Source organism: Excalfactoria chinensis (genome assembly GCF_039878825.1).
Source record: "Excalfactoria chinensis isolate bCotChi1 chromosome 2 unlocalized genomic scaffold, bCotChi1.hap2 SUPER_2_unloc_1, whole genome shotgun sequence".
NCBI classification, from domain to species: Eukaryota; Metazoa; Chordata; class Aves; order Galliformes; family Phasianidae; genus Excalfactoria; species Excalfactoria chinensis.
The window spans coordinates 49,300-68,212 of record NW_027315568.1 but is presented as its reverse complement, the minus strand read 5'-3'; the positions used below and the strand labels follow the sequence as shown (position 1 = coordinate 68,212).

The window sequence follows — 18,913 nt, the reverse complement described above, 5'->3', positions numbered from 1 at the left end:
ACTAAAGTGGGACACCGTCCCCAGCAAAGGGAAACTGAGGCAGGTGGCTTCTCACCCTGGGGGGGGGTCCCAGCCCCTCTCCCAGCCCCACAGAGCGCTGGAACCACCCGGGATTGCATCCCCAGCACCGGGCACTGCCCGTGGCCGGGACTCGGATTGGAGCTGACGTCCCTTCTATTTGTCAGAGATAAAAAATAGCAGGGGGGGAATGGAAAGACAGGAGGCACAGGAAAGCGGTTTGGTAGTTAAGAGACAGAGGAGCAGAATTAACGTGCGGAGGGGGATTTGGAGCGAACACTGCACGCATTGTAATCCGATAGGGGCAGGGGGAAAAAAGAGAGACCGGGAGAGAGCGGCTGACCCCGAATCCCCGGGGGGGGGACGCGGGGAGAGCAGCAACGAGGAGAGAGTGAAGGATTCCAGAGGTGGACCGGCTTCCTCTTCCCCCAGACAGACACAGGGGAGACGGGCAGCGAGCCAGCGCGTACCTGCGCTTCCAATCCGGCCCCGCAGCTGCGGCCGTAATGGGGGGGGGGGGGGGGGTTGTGGGGGTAGGGGGTGGAACGGGGGATATGGGGATATGGGGACGCAGATGGAGATGTGGAGTGGAGGGATTTATGCTGTGCCAGGGGTCCCTGCTGCCCCACGGCAAGGGGGGGGGGGGTGTTCAGCAGCACCTGTCCCAATGGGGATCCCCATTCCTCAAGGGGGGGGGTGAGCAGCATCTGCCCTAATGGGGGATCTCTGCTGTTCTGGGGGGGTTCAGCAGCACCTGTCCCAGTGGGGGATCCCCATTCCTCAAGGGGGGGGTCAGCAGCACCTGCCCTAATGGGGATCCCCATTCCTCAAGGTGGGGGTCAGCAGCACCTGCCCTAATGGGGGATCTCTGCTATTCTGGGAGGGGTTCAGCAGCACCTGCCCCAATGGGGATCCCCATTCCTTGGTGTGGAGCTGCAGCACCTGCCCCAATGGGGATCCCCATTCCTTGGTGTGGAGCTGCAGCACCTGCCCCAGTGATGGACCCCCATTCCTCAAGGGGGGGGTCAGCAGCACCTGCCCCAATGGGGATCCCCATTCCTCAAGGGGGGGTCAGCAGCACCTGCCCCAATGGGGGATCTCTGCTATTCTGGGGGGGTTCAGCAGCACCTGCCCCAATGGGGATCCCCATTCCTTGGTGTGGAGCTGCAGCACCTGCCTCAATGGGGATCCCCATTCCTTGATGTGGAGCTGCAGCACCTGCCCCAGTGATGGACCCCCATTCCTCTGGGGGGCTCAGCAGCACTTGCCCCAATGGGGTTCCCAATTCCTCTGTGGGGGTTCAGCAGCACCTGCCCTGCTGGGATCCCAGCTGGCATGAATTGGGGCTGGGGGAGGAGAGGGAGGGGGGAGGCGTCTCGCAGGCCCTAAATCAGAGGAAGAAAGGGGCAGCAGAGCAGCGGGGTCACACGTGTTTCCTGGCGGCTGCGCAGGTGCAGGTGGAGCAGTGTGAGCACCTTGGGGTGTATGAGGGCAGTGTGAGCACCTCGGGGTGTATGAGAGCAGTGTGAGCACCTCGGGGTGTATGAGAGCAGTGTGAGCACCTGGGGGTGTATGAGAGCAGTGTGAGCACCTGGGGGTGTATAAGGGCAGTGTGAGCACCTGGGGGTGTATGGGAGCAGTGTGAGCACCTCGGGGTGTATGAGAGCAGTGTGAGCACCTCGGGGTGTGTGAGAGCAGTGTGAGCACCTCGGGGTGTATGAGAGCAGTGTGAGCACCTCGGGGTGTATGAGAGCAGTGTGAGCACCTCGGGGTGTATGAGAGCAGTGTGAGCACCTCGGGGTGTATGAGAGCAGTGTGAGCACCTGGGGTGTATGAGAGCAGTGTGAGCACCTGGGGGTGTATAAGGGCAGTGTGAGCACCTCGGGGTGTATAAGGGCAGTGTGAGCACCTCGGGGTGTATGAGAGCAGTGTGAGCACCTCGGGGTGTATGAGAGCAGTGTGAGCACCTGGGGGTGTATCAGAGCAGTGTGAGCACCTTGGGGTGTATAAGGGCAGTGTGAGCACCTCGGGGTGTATGAGAGCAGTGTGAGCACCTCGGGGTGTATAAGGGCAGTGTGAGCATCTCGGGGTGTATGAGAGCAGTGTGAGCACCTCGGGGTGTATAAGGGCAGTGTGAGCATCTCGGGGTGTATGAGAGCAGTGTGAGCACCTCGGGGTGTATAAGGGCAGTGTGAGCATCTCGGGGTGTATAAGGGCAGTGTGAGCACCTGGGGGTGTATGAGAGCAGTGTGAGCACCTCGGGGTGTATAAGGGCAGTGTGAGCACCTGGGGGTGTATGAGAGCAGTGTGAGCACCTCGGGGTGTATGAGGGCAGTGTGAGCACCTCGGGGTGTATGAGAGCAGTGTGAGCACCTCGGGGTGTATGAGAGCAGTGTGAGCACCTGGGGGTGGATCAGAGCAGTGTGAGCACCTCGGGGTGTATAAGGGCAGTGTGAGCACCTGGGGGTGTATGAGAGCAGTGTGAGCACCTCGGGGTGTATGAGAGCAGTGTGAGCACCTCGGGGTGTATGGGAGCAGTGTGAGCACCTGGGGGTGTATGGGAGCAGTGTGAGCACCTCGGGGTGCATGAGAGCAGTGTGAGCACCTGGGGGTGCATGAGAGCAGTGTGAGCACCTGGGGGTGTATGAGAGCAGTGTGAGCACCTTGGGGTGTATGAGAGCAGTGTGAGCACCTTGGGGTGTATGAGAGCAGTGTGAGCACCTGGGGGTGCATGAGAGCAGTGTGAGCAGCTCAGGGTGTATGAGAGCAGTGTGAGCACCTCGGGGTGTATCAGAACAGTGTGAGCACCTCGGGGTGTATGAGAGCAGTGTGAGCACCTCGGGGTGGATCTGACCATGGGATCCTCTGAGTGCTGCTGCGCTGGCACAGCGTGGTGTGTGAGCTCAGGGCTGTGTGCCCGTCCCCAGATTCCAGGGCGGTGATGTGATGCTCAGTGTGTCCTGCAGCTGTTTATGTGCACCGAGTGCTTCTGGGCACCGGGGTTGCTCCGTGCTGCCTTTGCTCCTCTCCATGTCGCGTGCCCTGAGAGCTCCGTGCAGGTCCTGGGTTCCTGTGGGCATTGGGGAGCCCCAGGGAAGTGTGGGGATGTGGGGGGTCATGGGGATGTTGGCATCGTGGGGACACCGGCATCACGGGGGCACCAGTGCTGTGGGGGATGATTGTGTGGGGTCTGGGTCTTGTAGGGACGTGAGTGTCAAACATGAGTGTTATAGAGATCTATATAGGATTGCAGGGATGTGGGCACAGGGGAGTGAGTGTGGGGTGCCTGTCGTGGGGATGTGTGCACTGCAGGGGTATGTGTGTCATGGGGAGATGGGGATGTGTGTGTGTCATGGAGATGAGCTTGTGGGGACGGGAGCATCGTGGGGACGAGTGCTGTAGGAACACAAGCACTGTGGGGACACGTGCATCACAGAGACACGAGCATCATGGGGACGTGAGCATCATGGGGACGTGAGCATTGCAGGAATGGGAGCATTGTGGGGACACAGACTGGAGTGAGGCAGGCACTGTGGGGACACGAGCATCACGGGGACACAAATGTCACGGGGACACAAGCATCGTGGGGACAGGAATGTTGCAGGGATACAAGCATTGTGGGGATACAAGCATTGTGGGGACACGAGCATTGCTGGGACACGAGCATTGCTGGGACACGAGCATTGCTGGGTTGTGGCACCGTGGGGACATGGCGTCGTGGCCCCTTCCCCCCCTCCCCCCCATTCCCTGCGGTTCCTGCGGATTAGGAGGAGGAAACGCGGCGTTGGGTTACTGCGATGCTGAACCTGCCATTATGGGGTTTATTCTGCTCTGCCGTTGGATGCGGCCCCATTTGCAGCCACATCCCGCTCCGAGGGCTCCCGGAGCCCCATAGCTGTGTGGGGTGGGTGCACAACAATATGGGGTGACTGCTGAGCCCTGAACACCTGTGGGTGCACGGAGGTGCCCAAGGGCTCTGCTCCCTTCCAGGCAACCCAGAGATTTGGGAAGGACTGAGGGCTCCTCCAGGCTGGTTGTGCTCCATATACATCCCCACCAGCTCCCCAGGACCCCCCCAGTGCCCAGCATCCCCTGCAGGCCCCCCCCCCCAGCTCCCCTGCAGCCCCCACAATGCCCATCATCTCCCAGCTCCCCTGCAGCCCCCACAGTGCCCATCATCTCCCAGCTCCCCAGCATGTCACCCAGACCCCCCCACATTCACAGCATCCCCACCAGCTCCTCAGCTCCCAACATACCCCCTAGCCCCCCCCCCAGCTCCCCAGCACCCCTCTCCAGTTCCCAGCATCCTTCCCAGCTCCCAAATCTCCCCTAGAGCCCCTCCAGCTCCTCAGCTCCCCCCATTTTTCATCATACCCCCAGCACCACCCCCATCATCCTCCCCAGTTTTCCCCACCTACCTCCCCAATATCGTCCCCCCCAGGGCTGTACATGGGGGTGAGGGGGGCACAGAGTTGTGTACCCTGATGCTGCACAGCCCCTCAGGGTTGTGTCCTCAGTCTTGGACCTGACAGGACATGGTTGGCATCATTCACTGCTGCTCCCTGCTGCCTCTGCGCCCCAATTCATGATTCCCCATCGCTTGGGTGTGAGGGGCACCCAGTGACGTGCTCCCCCTGCAGCAGTGGGGGTGGGAGGTGCCGGCAGAACCCCTTCCTTTCTTCCAACAGACCCCGCACAGCTTTCTCTCCCAGCTGCCCCATAATTGCCACCTGCGTGGCTTTAACGGCTGCCAGCTGCACGCCATGGGGCAGAGGCCCGGGGGGTGCATGGAAGTGATCATTGGGAGCCGCAGCCACGTGTGAGGGGACCTGAGGGGGCTGCGTGTCCCGTGCTGGGGTCTGTTGTCCCCCCCCCACCCTGCTGCAGGATGTGGGGTGCAGGCAATGAGCAGCAGAGCCCTGCAGTGGGGGGGACTCTGTGCTATGGGGGGGTCTGGTGCTGAGCTCCTGCTAGTTCGAGTGCTTTGGTTTGGGGCTCTGGGGGTCAATTGCCCCCCGTTGTGGGGGGCAAATAAAGGAGCACAGCATGCAGATGGGGAAGCAAGGTGTGCACGTGCAGGGACGAGGTGTGCAAAGGAGGAAGCAAACCATGCAGAGGTGGAAACAAGCCGTGCAAATGCGGAAGCAAACCTTGCAGAGACAGAAAGAGTCCATGCAAATAAGGAAAGAAGCCGTGCAAATAAGGAAAGAAGTTGTGCAAAGTCAGGCTGTGCAAGTGCAGAAACAAAGCGTGCAAAGGCAGAAACGAGCCCTGCAGGGGATGGAAACAAGCCGTGCAAAGGTGGAAACAAGCTGTGCAAATGCAGAAGCAAACTGCAAAGGCAGAAACAGATCATGCAAAGGTGGAAACAAGCCATGCAGATACGGAAGCAAACTGTTCAAAGGTGGAAACAAAACCGTGTAAGAGTGGAAACAAACTGTGCAAAGGCGGAAGCAATCCATGCAAGTATGGAAACAAGGCACACAAAGGCAGAGGTAGGCCATGCACGTGTGGAAGCAAAGTGTGCAAAGGCAGAAACACGCCATGCAAAGGTGGAAACAGCTGAGCACAGGCACAGAGGAGCAAAGCCAGGAGCTGGATGCATGCTGGGTTGCAACAGGGCTGCAACGTCCGGGCAGGGGAAGGAAGGGGTTTGCTGCATGCTGCCCATCATCACCCAGCTGATGTCTGTGCTGCCATCCATGACTTCATGGAGCAAAGCTGTGGTGGATGGAGAAGAGGATCCATTGCAGTGCCAGCACCACGGCCTTTGTGTGGCTCCTGTCCCTGCATGGTTCCTGTCCCTGTGTGGCTCCTGTCCCTGCATGGCTGCTGTCCCTGCATGGCTGCTGTCCCTGCATGGCTGCTGTCCCTGCATGGCTCCTGTCCCTGCATGGCTCCTGTCCCTGCATGGTTCCTATCCCTGCATGGTTCCTGTTCCCTGCGAGGCTCCTAGAGTCATAAAATCACTCCGGTAGGGAAAGACCTTAAAGGTCCAACCATGACCCAACCAACCATCCCACCCTAACAACTCTCTGCTCAGTCCTATCCCTGAGCACCACATCCAAATGGTTGTTAAACACACCCAGGGATGGTGACTCAACCACCTCCCCTGGGCAGCCCATCCCGGTGCTTAACCACCCTTCATATAAAGAGGTGCTTCCTGACATCCAACCTCAACCTCCCCTGGTGCACCTTGAGGCCATTTCCCCTCGTCCCATCAGCTGTCAGCAGTGAGAAGAGAGCAGCCCCGCTCTCACTGTCAGCACCTTTCAGTAATGGAAGAGAGCCATCAGGTCTCCCCTCAGCCTCCTTCTGCTCAGACCAATCAGCCCCAGTTCCTTCAGTCTCTCCTTGAAGGCCATACTCTCCTTCACCTGCCTCGTTGCCCTTCTCTGGACCTGCTCCAGCACCTCCATGTCCTTTCTGTACTGAGGTGCCCCAAACTGAACACAGCACTTGAAATGAGGCCTCACCAGCGCAGAGTGCAGGGCAGGATGACTTCCAGTCCTGCTCACCATTCCTGGTCCAAGCCAGGATGCCATTGGCCTTCTTGACCACCTGGGCACACTGCTGCCTCACATTCAGCCCACTGTCCATCAGCACACCAAGGTCCTGTCCCTGCACGGATCCTGTCCCTGCATGGCTGCTGTCCTGTCCCTGCATGGCTGCTGTCCCTGCATGGCTCCTGTCCCCGCATGGCTGCTGTCCCTGCATGGATCCTGCCCCTGCATGGCTGCTGTCCCTGCATGGCTGCTGTCCCTGCATGGCTGCTGTCCCTGCATGGCTACTGTCCCTGCATGGCTGCTGTCCCTGCATGGATCCTGTCTCTGCATGGCTGCTGTCCCTGCATGGCTACTGTCCTTGCATGGCTGCTGTCCCTGCATGGCTCCTGTCCCTGCATGGCTACTGTCCCTGCATGGCTGCTGTCCCTGCATGGCTCCTGTCCCTGCATGGCTCTTGTCCCTGCATGGCTGCTGTCCTGTCCCTGCATGGATCCTGTCTCTGCATGGCTGCTGTCCCTACATGGATCCTGTCGCTGCATGGCTCCTGTCCCTGCATGCCTCCTGTCCCTGCATGGCTGCTGTCCCCGCATGGCTCCTGTCCCTGCATGGCTGCTGTCCCTGCATGGCTCCTGTCCCTGCATGGCTGCTGTCCCTGCATGGATCCTGTCCCTGCATGGCTGCTGTCCCTGCATGGATCCTGTCCCTGCATGGCTGCTGTCCCTGCAAGGCTCCTGTCCTGTCCCTGCATGGCTGCTGTTCCTGTGTGACCGCGTAGCTCAGGGTGGTGGGGATGGATGGGCCGCATCCCCTGGCATGAGCAGAGCAGTGGCGATGCTCTGAGTGCTACGACCTCACCTGCAGCACCCCGAGGGCTCCGCTGAGCGTTTCCTCCCGGTTTCAATTTAAGGGGATCCATCACCGCTCTGTGTGCCTTTGAGAGGCAGGGAGCCTTCCAAACCCCTTTCCCCAGCTTCAAAACTGCTATTATTGCAAGTAAAAATAGCAACATTTCCACCTCTGAGCAGTGAAACGCGTCCAAATCCCAGCGTGAAGCCCCCAACCCCATCCCCAAGATGGAGATGCCGTGATGTCCCAGGATGGGAGATGCCACATGGTCCTGACATGGGAAATGCTGCATGGACCTGACGTGGGAGATCCTGCATGAGGTGGGAGATGCCACGTGGTTCCAAGATGGGAGACAGCGCAGTGCTCCAACGTGGGAGATGCTGCACAGTCCCAAGACAGGAGATGGCACATGGTCCCAACATGGGAGACAGCACAGTGCTCCAATGTGGGAGATGCCACGTGGTCCCGAGATGGGAAATACTGCATTGACCTGAGGTGGGAGATGCGGCATGAGATGGGAGATGCCATGCGGTCCCAAGGTGGGAGATGCCACGTGGCCATGAGATTGGAGGTGGCACAGTGTCCTGAGATGGGAGGTTTCACACCATCCCAAGGTGGGAGAATGCTACAGAAAGTGGGACGTGCTGCCCAGTCCCAATGTCACACATGGTCCCAAGATGGGAGATGTCACCTGGTCCTGTGACAGGAAATGCTGCATGGACCTGAGATGGGAGATGCTGCATGAGATGGGAGATGCCACACAAGATAAGAGATACCATGCAGTCTCAAGATGGGAGATGCCACTTGGACCCAAGATAATGAATGGATGCTGCACATTCTCAAGATGGGAGATGCTACATGGTCCCAAGATGGGAGATGCTACGTGGTCCCAAGATGGGAGATACCACAGTGTCCTGAGATGGGAGATGCTGGGTGGCCCCAGGACAGGATATAGCATACAAGATGGGATGTGCCACATGGTCCCAAGGTGGGAGATGGCACAGTGTCCCGAGACGGGAGGTTCCACGTTGTCCCAAGGTGGGAGATGGTGCAGATTGGAGATGCCGTGTGGACTCACAACGGGAGGTGCTGCACAACCCCAAGATGGGAGATTCCACGGAGCCCTGAGATGGGAGGTGCTGCACAGTCCCAGGACAGGAGATGCTACATGGTCCTGACATGGGAAATGCTGCAGGAGAGGAGATGCCGTAAGATAGAACCCAAGATGACCTCAGATAGAAGGTGCTGCACAGACCCAAGGTGGGAGATGCCCCATGTTGTAGCTCTGGGTGCCATCACTGGGCTCTTGTGCAGCACCTGCTCGCCAGCTCTGACCTGGGCTTTCCCAGTCTGCATTAGCTGTGGGCACTGCATTAGCTGTGGGCACTGCATTAGCTGTAGGCACTGCATTAGCTGTGGGCACTGCATTAGCTGTAGGCACTGCATTAGCTGTGGGCACTGCATTAGCTGTGGGCACTGCATTAGCTGTAGGCACTGCATTAGCTGTGGGCACTGCATTAGCTGTAGGCACTGCATTAGCTGTGGGCACTGCATTAGCTGTAGGCACTGCATTAGCTGTGGGCACTGCATTAGCTGTGGGCACTGCATTAGCTGTAGGCACTGCATTAGCTGTGGGCACTGCATTAGCTGTGGGCACTGCATTAGCTGTAGGCACTGCATTAGCTGTGGGCACTGCATTAGCTGTGGGCACTGCATTAGCTGTGGGCACTGCATTAGCTGTGGGCACTGCTCCATGCATGTGAGGACCGGTGATGGCCGTGCTAAGTATCCATCACCCATTAGATCCCCAGGGCTGCTCCACACACCGTGCCCCATCCCCCACCACCCCCACATCCCCATTTTGCACACACCCCCAGCATCAGCTGAGCCTCATCCCATGGATCCCCGTGCTCTGGACCCACTGGTGATGCTGGGGAGCTTCACTGCCCTGCAGCCCATAGGACTGCCGAGCAAGCCGTGCCGGGGGGAGCAGCGGGCGCCGGGCTCACAGCGCTGCACGTGTAATTGATTTCCCCAGGAAACCCGGCCCAGCTGCAGCATCTGGTCCTCACCAAGCACTGCCTTTACCTGCTGCTGCAGCCGGGCTCCGGCACGGAGCTCCTGGCGCTGCAGAACCAGGGCTGTGCTGTGCTGGAAGGAAGGAGGCTTCTGCCTTGGCTCTGAACCATACTCATCTTTAATTATACGAGCTGCTCAGGCTTTATATTATCGTATCAATGACATGAAACACCAGCATGTATTGATTAAACTCAACAAATGCAGCACCCCAGGCCTCAGTTCAGGGGATGGCGTGGCTCAAAGCTGGACGGGACAGCACGGGCAGCGGTCGGTCCCGGCGGCAGCGTCCCCAGCGTGGCTCAGTCCCAGCGGGGCGTCCCCACAGCCCGGCCCTACGGCCCCATAGGGGCAGGGTCCTGTCCCTGGCAGCGGGGTGAAGGCGGGAGTGTGTCCGTGGGTCTCTATGTGCGGCTCTTCTGTCCGTCCTTCCGCTCCTCCGTGCCGTCTTTCCCAGGAGCGCCTAGCTCCGGATCGCCGTCTTCCTGTCGCGGTCTTTACTCTGTAGAGAAGAGGGAATAGGGTGAGTGAGTGGGAGAACCACCCTTGGGCTGGGATTGCCAGCAGCAGGCTGCCCTACATCCCCATGGGGTCCTCCCACCATCCCCAACTGGGCAAGGAGTCAGGCAATGGAGTCCCAGTGCTGGGGAAACCTCATCACTGCTGCCAGCACCGCCATCGCCGCCAGCACCGCCATCGCCACCACCCGTGCCATAGAATCACAGAATCATTCAGGTTGGGGAAGACCGCCAGGGTCACCCAGTCCGACCCCAGCACCTCTGTCATGGGTTAACCATGACACCACCGTGCCCACTGACCACGTCCCCAGGTGCCACATCTCTGCAGTTATGGGACACCTGCAGGACGGTGTGTCCATCGCTTCCTGTGCAGCCCATGCCACAGCCCAGCCACTCTTTGGAGAAGAAATGGTTCCTCACATCCAACCACCAGCACCATCACTACTAGTATCACCGCCACCAATACAACCCCACCACTGCTGCCATTACCAGTACCACCACCAACACCATCTACAACACATCAACCACAGCACAACCACCACTGCTGTCACCGCTGCCATCACCAGTACCACCAGCACCACCAGCACCACCAGTACCACTCTGGCCAGGTGGGCGCAAGCAGAGCTGCTGCTTCACCTTTCCTGTTGATGGAAATGGCCAGGCTAGATGGGGCCCCAGGCAACCCAATCTGGTGGGGGCAACCAGCCCACAGCACAAGTGGGGCTGCAGCAGGGGGGGCTTTGAGGTCCTTTCCAACCCAACCATGCTGTGGTTCTGTGATCTGTAAGGACTCTTCCAACCCAACCATCCCATGGCTTTATGATCTGTAAGGACCCTTCCAACCCAACCATCCCATGGCTCTGTTATCTTTAAGGAACCTTCCAACCCAACCCAACCCAACCCATCCCATTCCAATGTCTCTACGATCTTTAAGGACCCTTCCAACCCATCCCATGGCTTCATGATCTTTAAGGACCCTTCCAACCCAACCATCCCATGGCTCTTTGATCTTTAAGGACCCTTCCAACCCAACCCATCCCATGGCTTCATGATCCATAAGGACCCTTCCAACCCAACCCATCCCATGGCTCTATGATCTTTAAGGACCCCTCCAACCCCTCCCATGGCTCTACAGTCTTTAAGGACCCTTCCATCCCAACAGCTCTATGGTTCTCTGTGCTTCCTGCTGGCACCGTGCACCCTTAGTGTGGCCATGCCGGGGCCGCTCTACGGCGCTGCCGGCGCAGCCTCCCCCACGCTGCACGTGCAGCCCCGGCTCTGACTCTTCCTTTGTTAGCGGGGGTGGGGAGGGGAGGGGAAGGGGAGTTCAGCTCCGAAATGGTAAAATTAAATTTCCCAGATGTTCGGGCCCCAGGAGTTCTTGTGCTGTCTGGAGAGGAAATGGGGATTCGGAAAATCCCGCCTCATATTTTTTCCCCTATCACCTTGCCTTTCCGCTGCCATTAAGTGCAGCAGGAACAGTAAATTACGGGGCTGCTTAGCCGGCCCATCTCCAGATACCGTGGGGGAGCTGTGGGGTCAGCGGGGGCTGCCCGGCCCCATTGCGCTGCTGCAGGCACCGGGGTCCCATAGCCATGCTGCTGTCCTGGGGCAGAGCTGAGCCCTGCTGCCAGCACCGTGCCCTGTGGGATTGGGCTCTGCCAGCAGCTCCCCACAACCCTGACCCAGCAGACAGGAGCTGCACCTGGCTCCTCGCTGGAAGGGTTCCTGGTGCAACAGGCAGAGCTCAGTTGGGTGCAGCCGGGTGCTCTGAGCCACACAGGGGTGCCCCCCCTGCTCTGCTTTGCAATGGAGACATTCATCCTCCCCGTGGCAGTGGGGCAGAACTGTGAGCACCAGTGGGGCAGAACTGAGCATCAGTGGGGCAGAACTGTGAGCACCAGTGGGGTAGAACTGTGAGCACCAGTGGGGCAGAACTGTGAGCACCAGTGGGGTAGAACTGTGAGCACCAGTGGGGCAGAACTGAGCATCAGTGGGGCAGAACTGTGAGCACCAGTGGGGCAGAACTCTGAGCATCAGTGGGGCAGAACTGTGAGCACCAGTGGGGCAGAACTCTGAGCATCAGTGGGGCGGAACTCAGCACCAGCATTGTTGCTGTGCCAGCAGGAGCCTCCAGGCTCCATCACCGTGAGCTGAGCCAACACTGAGCCCCGTTGGCCCCTTCGGAGCACCCAGCACTGTACCCATCCCTATGGGATGTGTTCTGGGGCAGACACTGGGTGCAGGTTGCAGGTTGCAAGAGCCTGAGAGGAGGTTTTTCCCCCCCTCCCCCCGTCTCCTTTGCTTCCTCTGCCACCCCCTGAGCTCCCGGCTGCTCTCAGTGCCCCCCTCCCCATTTTTGCTGCCTCTCAAGCATGTGCTCCCACCCCAGGGGTCACCGTGGGCTTTGGGGTGGGCTGTGGGCACACGGAGAGCACTGCAAAGGGTCTCAGCCCTCAGCAAAGGGAATTGCATTGAATCTGGGCTTTCTGTGCTGAAATGGAAGCCCAGCCCTCAGCCTGGCCCAGGCTGTCCAAGCAGTGCCCCATGTCGTGCCTGTTGCCCTTCACCCAACAGAAACAGATCAGGTCCCTCTCCAGCACCGTGTCCCCAGCAGTACCAGGTATCCCACCAACGCCGTGTCCCCATGTCCCCATCAGTATCATGTCCCCACCAGTATTGTGTCCCCACCAGTATCATGTCCCCAACCAGCACTGTGTCCCCAACCAGCACCAGTGTCCCCCAACAATCGCCCTTTGTCCTGGAGGGGACAGTGCATGTGGTCCCCACAAAGGGACCCCCAGAGGATCCCAGGGAGGTGACCCCCACACACACACACACTCATCACCTGCACCATGGCACAGCCTCCCTCTCCACCTGCAGCTCCTACCGTGGTGCTCGTCATTTGGCAGTGAACAAAACAGGGGCTTTTCATAGGGTACGGGGTTGGGGTCAGCCCCAAAATCCCATTGGGAAGGCATTGGGATGCTGGGTTATGACCTTGGGTCACAGAGTTGGCTGAGCCCCCTGCCACCCACTGGGCACCACAGCTGAGACTGGGATGGGTTTGTAGGATATGGTGGAAATGGTGCCGTTCTACAGCCTGAGTTCCTGACCCCTCGCGCCACCCCAGCCGAGCAGAGCGTCGGACTCTGTGCCATGAAGGGCGCGTTGGTCGGGACGGCATCCGCACACGTAAGCAGAAAGGCATGGTGGAAAAGTGAGCGCTGCAGGGTGGGGATGGATGGACAGGGAACAATTCAGCCCGGGCACGCAAAGCTCTGCCTCCTGCCAGGGGGATGATGGGCAGGGGGCTCTGCCCTGATTCCTACCATGGGCAGTGTGATCTTTATGTAGTGGGCAGGGGTCTCTGCCTTGTCGTTTGCAGCGGGCACACGGGCAGGGGTCTGTGCCCTTCATCATGCAATGGGCACATTGGCAGGGGGCTGGGAGCTGCCTCCTGTGATAGGCAGGGCTCTGTGCCCTTCGTTGTGCAATAGGAACGTGGTTGCCAGTCTCTGCCTTGTCTCCTACAGTTCGCAGGGGTCTCTGCCCTTATTCATGCGATGGGAACATAAGTGGGGGGGTCTCTGGTCCATCTTGTGCAGTGGGCAGAGATCTTTGCTCTGTCTCCAGAGATGGGCAGGGGTCTCTGCTCTGTCTTCTAGAATGGGTGGGGGTGTCTGCCCTTCATCATGCAGTGGGCACGTGGGCAGGGGTCTTTGCCCTGATGTTATGCAGCAGGCAAGGGTCTTGAGGCTGCCTTGAGCAATGTGCGGGGGCCTCAGGGCTGCAATGGATGGGGTATTGGGGCTGCCTCCTGTGATGGAAAAGGGGGGGGTCTCGTGCCATGGGCAGGGGTCTGCCTCCTGTGTGGTATTTGTGGGTCTGGGGGCTGATTTCTGTCCCTACACTGTGTGCCATCCTGCTTCACAGGAGGTTTATTTCCATCATTTCACAGCCAGGAACAGCACAGGGTGAGCACAGGGGCACGGTCTGCTCCCACTGGTCCCCATAGGAGCATATTTTGGAGCACCTCAAACCCTCTGAGCACCAAATCTGGGGGGGGGGGGGGGGGGGGGGTCTGTCCAGAGTTACTGCAGAGATAGAGACATCCTGCTCCTGGGGGGGTGAATTGCTCCTTAAAAGAGCTGCAGCAACAGGGATTGAGAGGGATCGGTGCAAAGTTGGCGATGCTTTGGAGACGGAGGAGAGCGCTGGAGGTTCCGAGGGGAGCGGAAGCTTTCCCTTCCAGCTCTGTGGGATCTCCCCCTTCCACCTGCAGCTTCTGTTTGCAGGAAGGTCGAGGGGGGGAGCACGGGGCATCCCTCCCCCCATGGGTGCTCCGGGCTTCAGCAGAGCTGTGGGGATGCGGGTGTAAATCCTCACTGAGGTGACCCTCCGGCCCCACAGAGCTGGAAGGGCGCACAGGGAGGATTAGCAGGTTTGGGCTTTTCCTGCTCGGGAGCTGTTGAGCTGTCACAGCCCACTCGTGAGTGCTCCACTGCCGCCGCTCAGTGCATCACGAGCCCCACATCCTCCACGGGTCCATCCTCCTCCTCTTCATCCTCACCCAGGATGTAGGGCATGCGGAGGGCACAGCGCACAGCCAGCCCTTCCCGCTGCCTGCTGCCCCTGCTCCCCCCCTGCCCATGGGTCTGGGTGCACAGTGCGGCCTCATGCGGGCTTTGCTTTGCCCCTGGCACCTGCCCTGTGCATGCAGCTAAGCCCACGGGTGATGCCCCCCACCCCGGGTGATGCCCCCCACCCCGGGTGATGCCCAGGGGCACAACACGGCGCAATACAGCATTTCCCTGAAGGCACAGGGAACCCACACTGCACACAGTGCACCGACACAACCAGTGCCACCCAGCTTTGGGATGCTTAGAGGGCACCAAACCATCTCTCTGTGGCCACGTGGGCACCCGGCACCGCCCCAGGGCCCAAACCCAGCACAGGGCACGGCCTCCGCCACCGAGAGCTGCCGTGCCACAGCGCTGGACGGGCACCCGTCCCTGCTTTGCTTCCTGACCCTCTGCCTCTCAGTTCCAGCTCCTAAAACCATCCGGGGTTTCCCATTCCTTCATCCTCTCACTTTTCAGGGTCTGGAAGTAGCGGATCTGCAGACGCTGGAGGGAAACGCCATATTTCCATGCCCAAACTTTGGGTCGTGCCACGTTTCCATGCCCAAATCTTGGCTTCTACTGTGTTTCCATGCGCAAACTTTGGGTTCGGCCACACTCCTGCCCCCAAACTTTGGGTTCGGCCACACTCCTGCCCCCAAACTTTGGGTTCAGCCACACTCCTGCCCATAAACTTGGGGTTCGGCCACACTCCTGCCCATAAACTTTGAGTTCTGCTACACTCCTGCCCCCAAACTTTGGGTTCTGCCACACTCTCACGCCCCAACTCTGAATCCTCCCATATTCCCATGCCCACATTTTGTGTTGTGCCACGTTTCCATGCCCACATCTTGGGTTCTGCCACACTTCCATGCCCAAACTTAGGCTTCTGCTGCTTTTCCGTGCCCAAACTCTGAGCTCTACCCCATTTCCTTGCCCACACCTTTCGGTGTGCCACATTTCCATGCGCAAACTTTGGGTTCTGCTGCGTTTCCATGTACAAACCTCGAGTGATACCACATTCCTCGTGCCTGAACCCTGGGTTCAGCCACACGCTCATGCCCAAGCCTCGGGTCCTGTTGCATTTCCATGCCTGAATCTTGTGTTGTACCATATTTCCCTGCCCAAACCTTGAGTTCTGCCACATTTCTTTGCCCACATCTTGAATTCTACCGTATATCCATGCTCAAACTTTGAATTCTGCCACATTTCTGTGCCCGGCCTCTGGGTTCTGCCCCGTTCCTGAGTCCAACCCTTGGGTTCTGCCACACTGCCATGCCCAACCCTTGGGTTCTGCCACACTGCCATGCCCAACCCTTGGGTCCCAGCACACTGCCGTGCCCAGCCCTTGGGTTCTGCCACACTGCCATGCCCAACCCTTGGGTCCCAGCACACTGCCATACTCAGCCCTTGGGTCCCAGCACACTGCCATACCCAGCCCTTGGGTCCCAGCACACTGCCATACCCAACCCTTGGGTCCCAGCACACTTCCATACCCAACCCTTGGGTCCCAGCACACTGCCATACCCAGCCCTTGGGTCCCAGCACACTGCCATACCCAGCCCTTGGGTCCCAGCACACTTCCATACCCAACCCTTGGGTCCCAGCACACTGCCATGCCCAACCCTTGGGTCCCAGCACACTGCCATGCCCAGCCCTTGGGTCCCAGCACACTGCCATGCCCAACCCTTGGGTTCTGCCACACTGCCATGCCCAGCCCTTGGGTCCCAGCACACTGCCATACCCAGCCCTTGGTTCCCAGCACACTGCCATCCATCCCCGCACCCCTGGTCCCCTCACACGCCTCCACTCACCAGCTTCCTCTGGTTGCTGAGGCAGAAAGTGCAGATCTGTTTGGGCTGGGAGTTCTCGGAGTCGCGTGCCGGGGGGCTGCCGCCGCCGCCGCCGCCGCCGTGATGGAAGAAAGCCGGGCTGGTGTGGCAGGGCTGCCCGTCGCCGCACGCTTCGCCCACCAGCAGCACGTTGCCCAGGTGCGAGATGTAGCTGGAGGCCAGGCGCAGCGTCTCGATCTTGGAGAGCTTCCTGTCGGCCGGCTCGGTGGGGATGAGGGTGCGCAGCGCCGTGAAGGCGGTGTTGACGCTGTTGGTGCGGTCTCTCTCCCTCGCGTTGGCCGTGTGCCGCTGCCGGGGCTCGCGGTGCAGCCGCCCGGGCTTCTTACCGCTCCTCCTCTTGCCGGCTTTGATGGCGAAGCCGTCGGCGTCCAGGTGGAAGGGCTTCTCGTCGGAGCCCGAGCTCTCGCTGCCGTTCTCCTCGTCCTCGGACAGCATGCTGATCTCGGGATACAGGTAGCGGCCGGCCGCGGGGCGCAGCATGGCGAAGGACATGGCGAGCAGCCGGCACCGCGCTCACCGCCGGCACCGCCGCCCTCAGCCCCGCCGCATGCCACAGCCCCGGCGCCGCCGGGGGGCAGCTCGCCGCCGGAGGGGGTCCCCGTGCCCGCACGCCCGACGGCTCAAGGACCGAGCGCGGCCGCGGCGTCCCCCGCCGGCACCATGTGCATCTTAAGGCGCGAGTGGGGCCCGAGCGCGGGGCTTTATAGGGCGGTGGGCAGCCAGGCGCCGCCCCGCGCCCCGCAGGCTCGGCCTACCTGCGCTGCCCTTGGGGGGGGGGGGGGGTTAACCCTTCCTCAGCTCCGGAACCCCCTCTCCCCCCCCGGCCCGGAGCGCCCGCTGTGCGTCACCTGCCGGGACCTGGCGGCCCCTCGCCGCGGGTTCGGGGTTCCGGGGGGTGGGTATGGCTATGGCAGCGTCTATGGGGGGTTCTCCTGCCCCCCCCCCGCAGCGTGCGGGGCGTCCCGGCCCCGTAAGTGCGGGGCACAGACGCTGCCTGCACACGGGGTACGCGCGGCCATCCCCTGCGCCCCGGAGTCAGGGCTGGGGCTGCTTTGGGGCACCCCCGGGAGGCTCCTCCTCTCCTCCCCCTCCCCGTGACCCTATCGGTGCTAATGGGGCAGAGAAGAGGGATTAACCCTTCGGGGGCCGCCCGCGGTGCTGCCTCCCAGATGGCCCCGAAGGCTGCGGTTCACGTTGAGCAAAGGAATCCGGGGGGCTCGGGGTGTTAGTTCGGGGGGTACCCATCCCCAAACGTCGGCTCTGTGGTGCTCCGGGTGCAGCCCCCTGAGCTTCTTTGGGGGAGGATTTAAGGGACAGGTCGGAGCCACGGGGTTGCTGTGCTTCGTGAGGAGGGGGCAGGAGACCCTCAGCTGCCCCGATGTGCACGCGAGCGTGAGCTGAGCCCCATCCGTGCACTGAGCGGGACGGCAGCGCGGCTCTTTGTGCGCTGTGCTGGTGAAGCGGCGTCCTGAGCCCACCGGGAAGGGCCTTTGCCACTTCTTGTGCCCACCCCCCCCCCGGTGTCGTGTCCCTGCGGCAGCTCCCAACACTCGGAGCGTGCTTTGGAAAGCCCCGGCTCCCTCAGGCATCTGCTTTCGTTTAGCTCCGCTAATGATCTCGTTTTTCTCCGGCACCTTCCGTCCCAGCGCCATCCCCGGGCGCTTTTCCCTGCACTGTCCTTCCCGGAGAGACGCGCGTCCGTCCGTCTGTCTGTCCGTCTGTCTGTCCGTCTGTCTGTCCGTCAGCCCGTCCCCCGCAGCCGGGAGGAGGAGGAGGAGGAGGAAGCAGAGGCTGCAGCCGTCCTGCCCGCGGGGGTGGGAAGGCAGCGGCGCTGCTGCAGGTGACGCTCGGCACTGGGACGCGGCCAAAGCACCAGCCCCAGCGCTGGCTCACATCTCCCTCCCCCAAGATCAGCCGGGTTGGCACCGGGACTGCCGTGTCCCACCCCCCAGCTCTGCTCCTGGCTGAGCCCCGCTGCTCCATCCCATTCCATTGGCCGTCCCACTCCTGGCTGTGTCCCACTGCTCCATCCCATCCTATTGGCCGCCACTGTCCCATTCCTGGCTGAGTCCCGCCGCTCCATCCCATCCCTTTGGCCACCACCATCCCACTCCTGGCCACATCCTGCTGCTGCACTGAACCCCTTCGGCCACCCCCACCACCCCAACACCCAGCAGAGCCCAAAATTCCCCCCCCCATCCCCCATCTCCGGCTCCTGCCATAGTTTTATTACCTGGAACTTTGGCTCCAGTGCCCCCAAATGACAGCAGAGGGGCTGCTGCCCGTGCTCTCACTTTGCTCCTGGGGTTTCCCTGCCCCACCTCCATGCCCTTTCTTTACATCCCCCACTCACTGGGGGTGCCCCTGAGCCCCAGCCCCACGGCACCACCCCCAGTGCTGGACCCTCAGGACCCTGCAGTCACCCTGCCTGGGTGTGGGGCATCCCCCAGCCTTGGGGTCTTGCTTACTTAAGG

At 60.7% G+C, this 18,913-nt stretch overlaps 2 protein-coding genes across 3 annotated transcripts in view; one reads left to right on the top strand and one right to left on the bottom strand.

The window, feature by feature from the left end:
• Positions 1-18,913, top strand: part of BOP1 (BOP1 ribosomal biogenesis factor) — a 62,021-nt gene that overhangs the window by 28,656 nt on the left and 14,452 nt on the right. The gene's annotated exons all lie outside the window — the stretch shown is intronic.
• On the bottom strand, positions 9,765-17,034 carry SCX (scleraxis bHLH transcription factor). 2 transcript variants are annotated; one of them, XM_072360637.1, is made up of 2 exons: positions 16,401-17,034; positions 9,765-9,948 (listed from the first exon to the last, which is right to left on the bottom strand). In XM_072360637.1, exons 1-2 carry the CDS (start codon positions 16,929-16,931, stop codon positions 9,910-9,912), a joined length of 570 nt encoding a protein of 189 aa, XP_072216738.1. In that variant the 5' UTR covers positions 16,932-17,034; the 3' UTR covers positions 9,765-9,909. The 2 variants fall into 2 exon arrangements, with proteins under 2 accessions (XP_072216738.1, XP_072216737.1); XM_072360636.1 differs by lacking the exon at positions 9,765-9,948 and adding an exon at positions 14,983-15,093.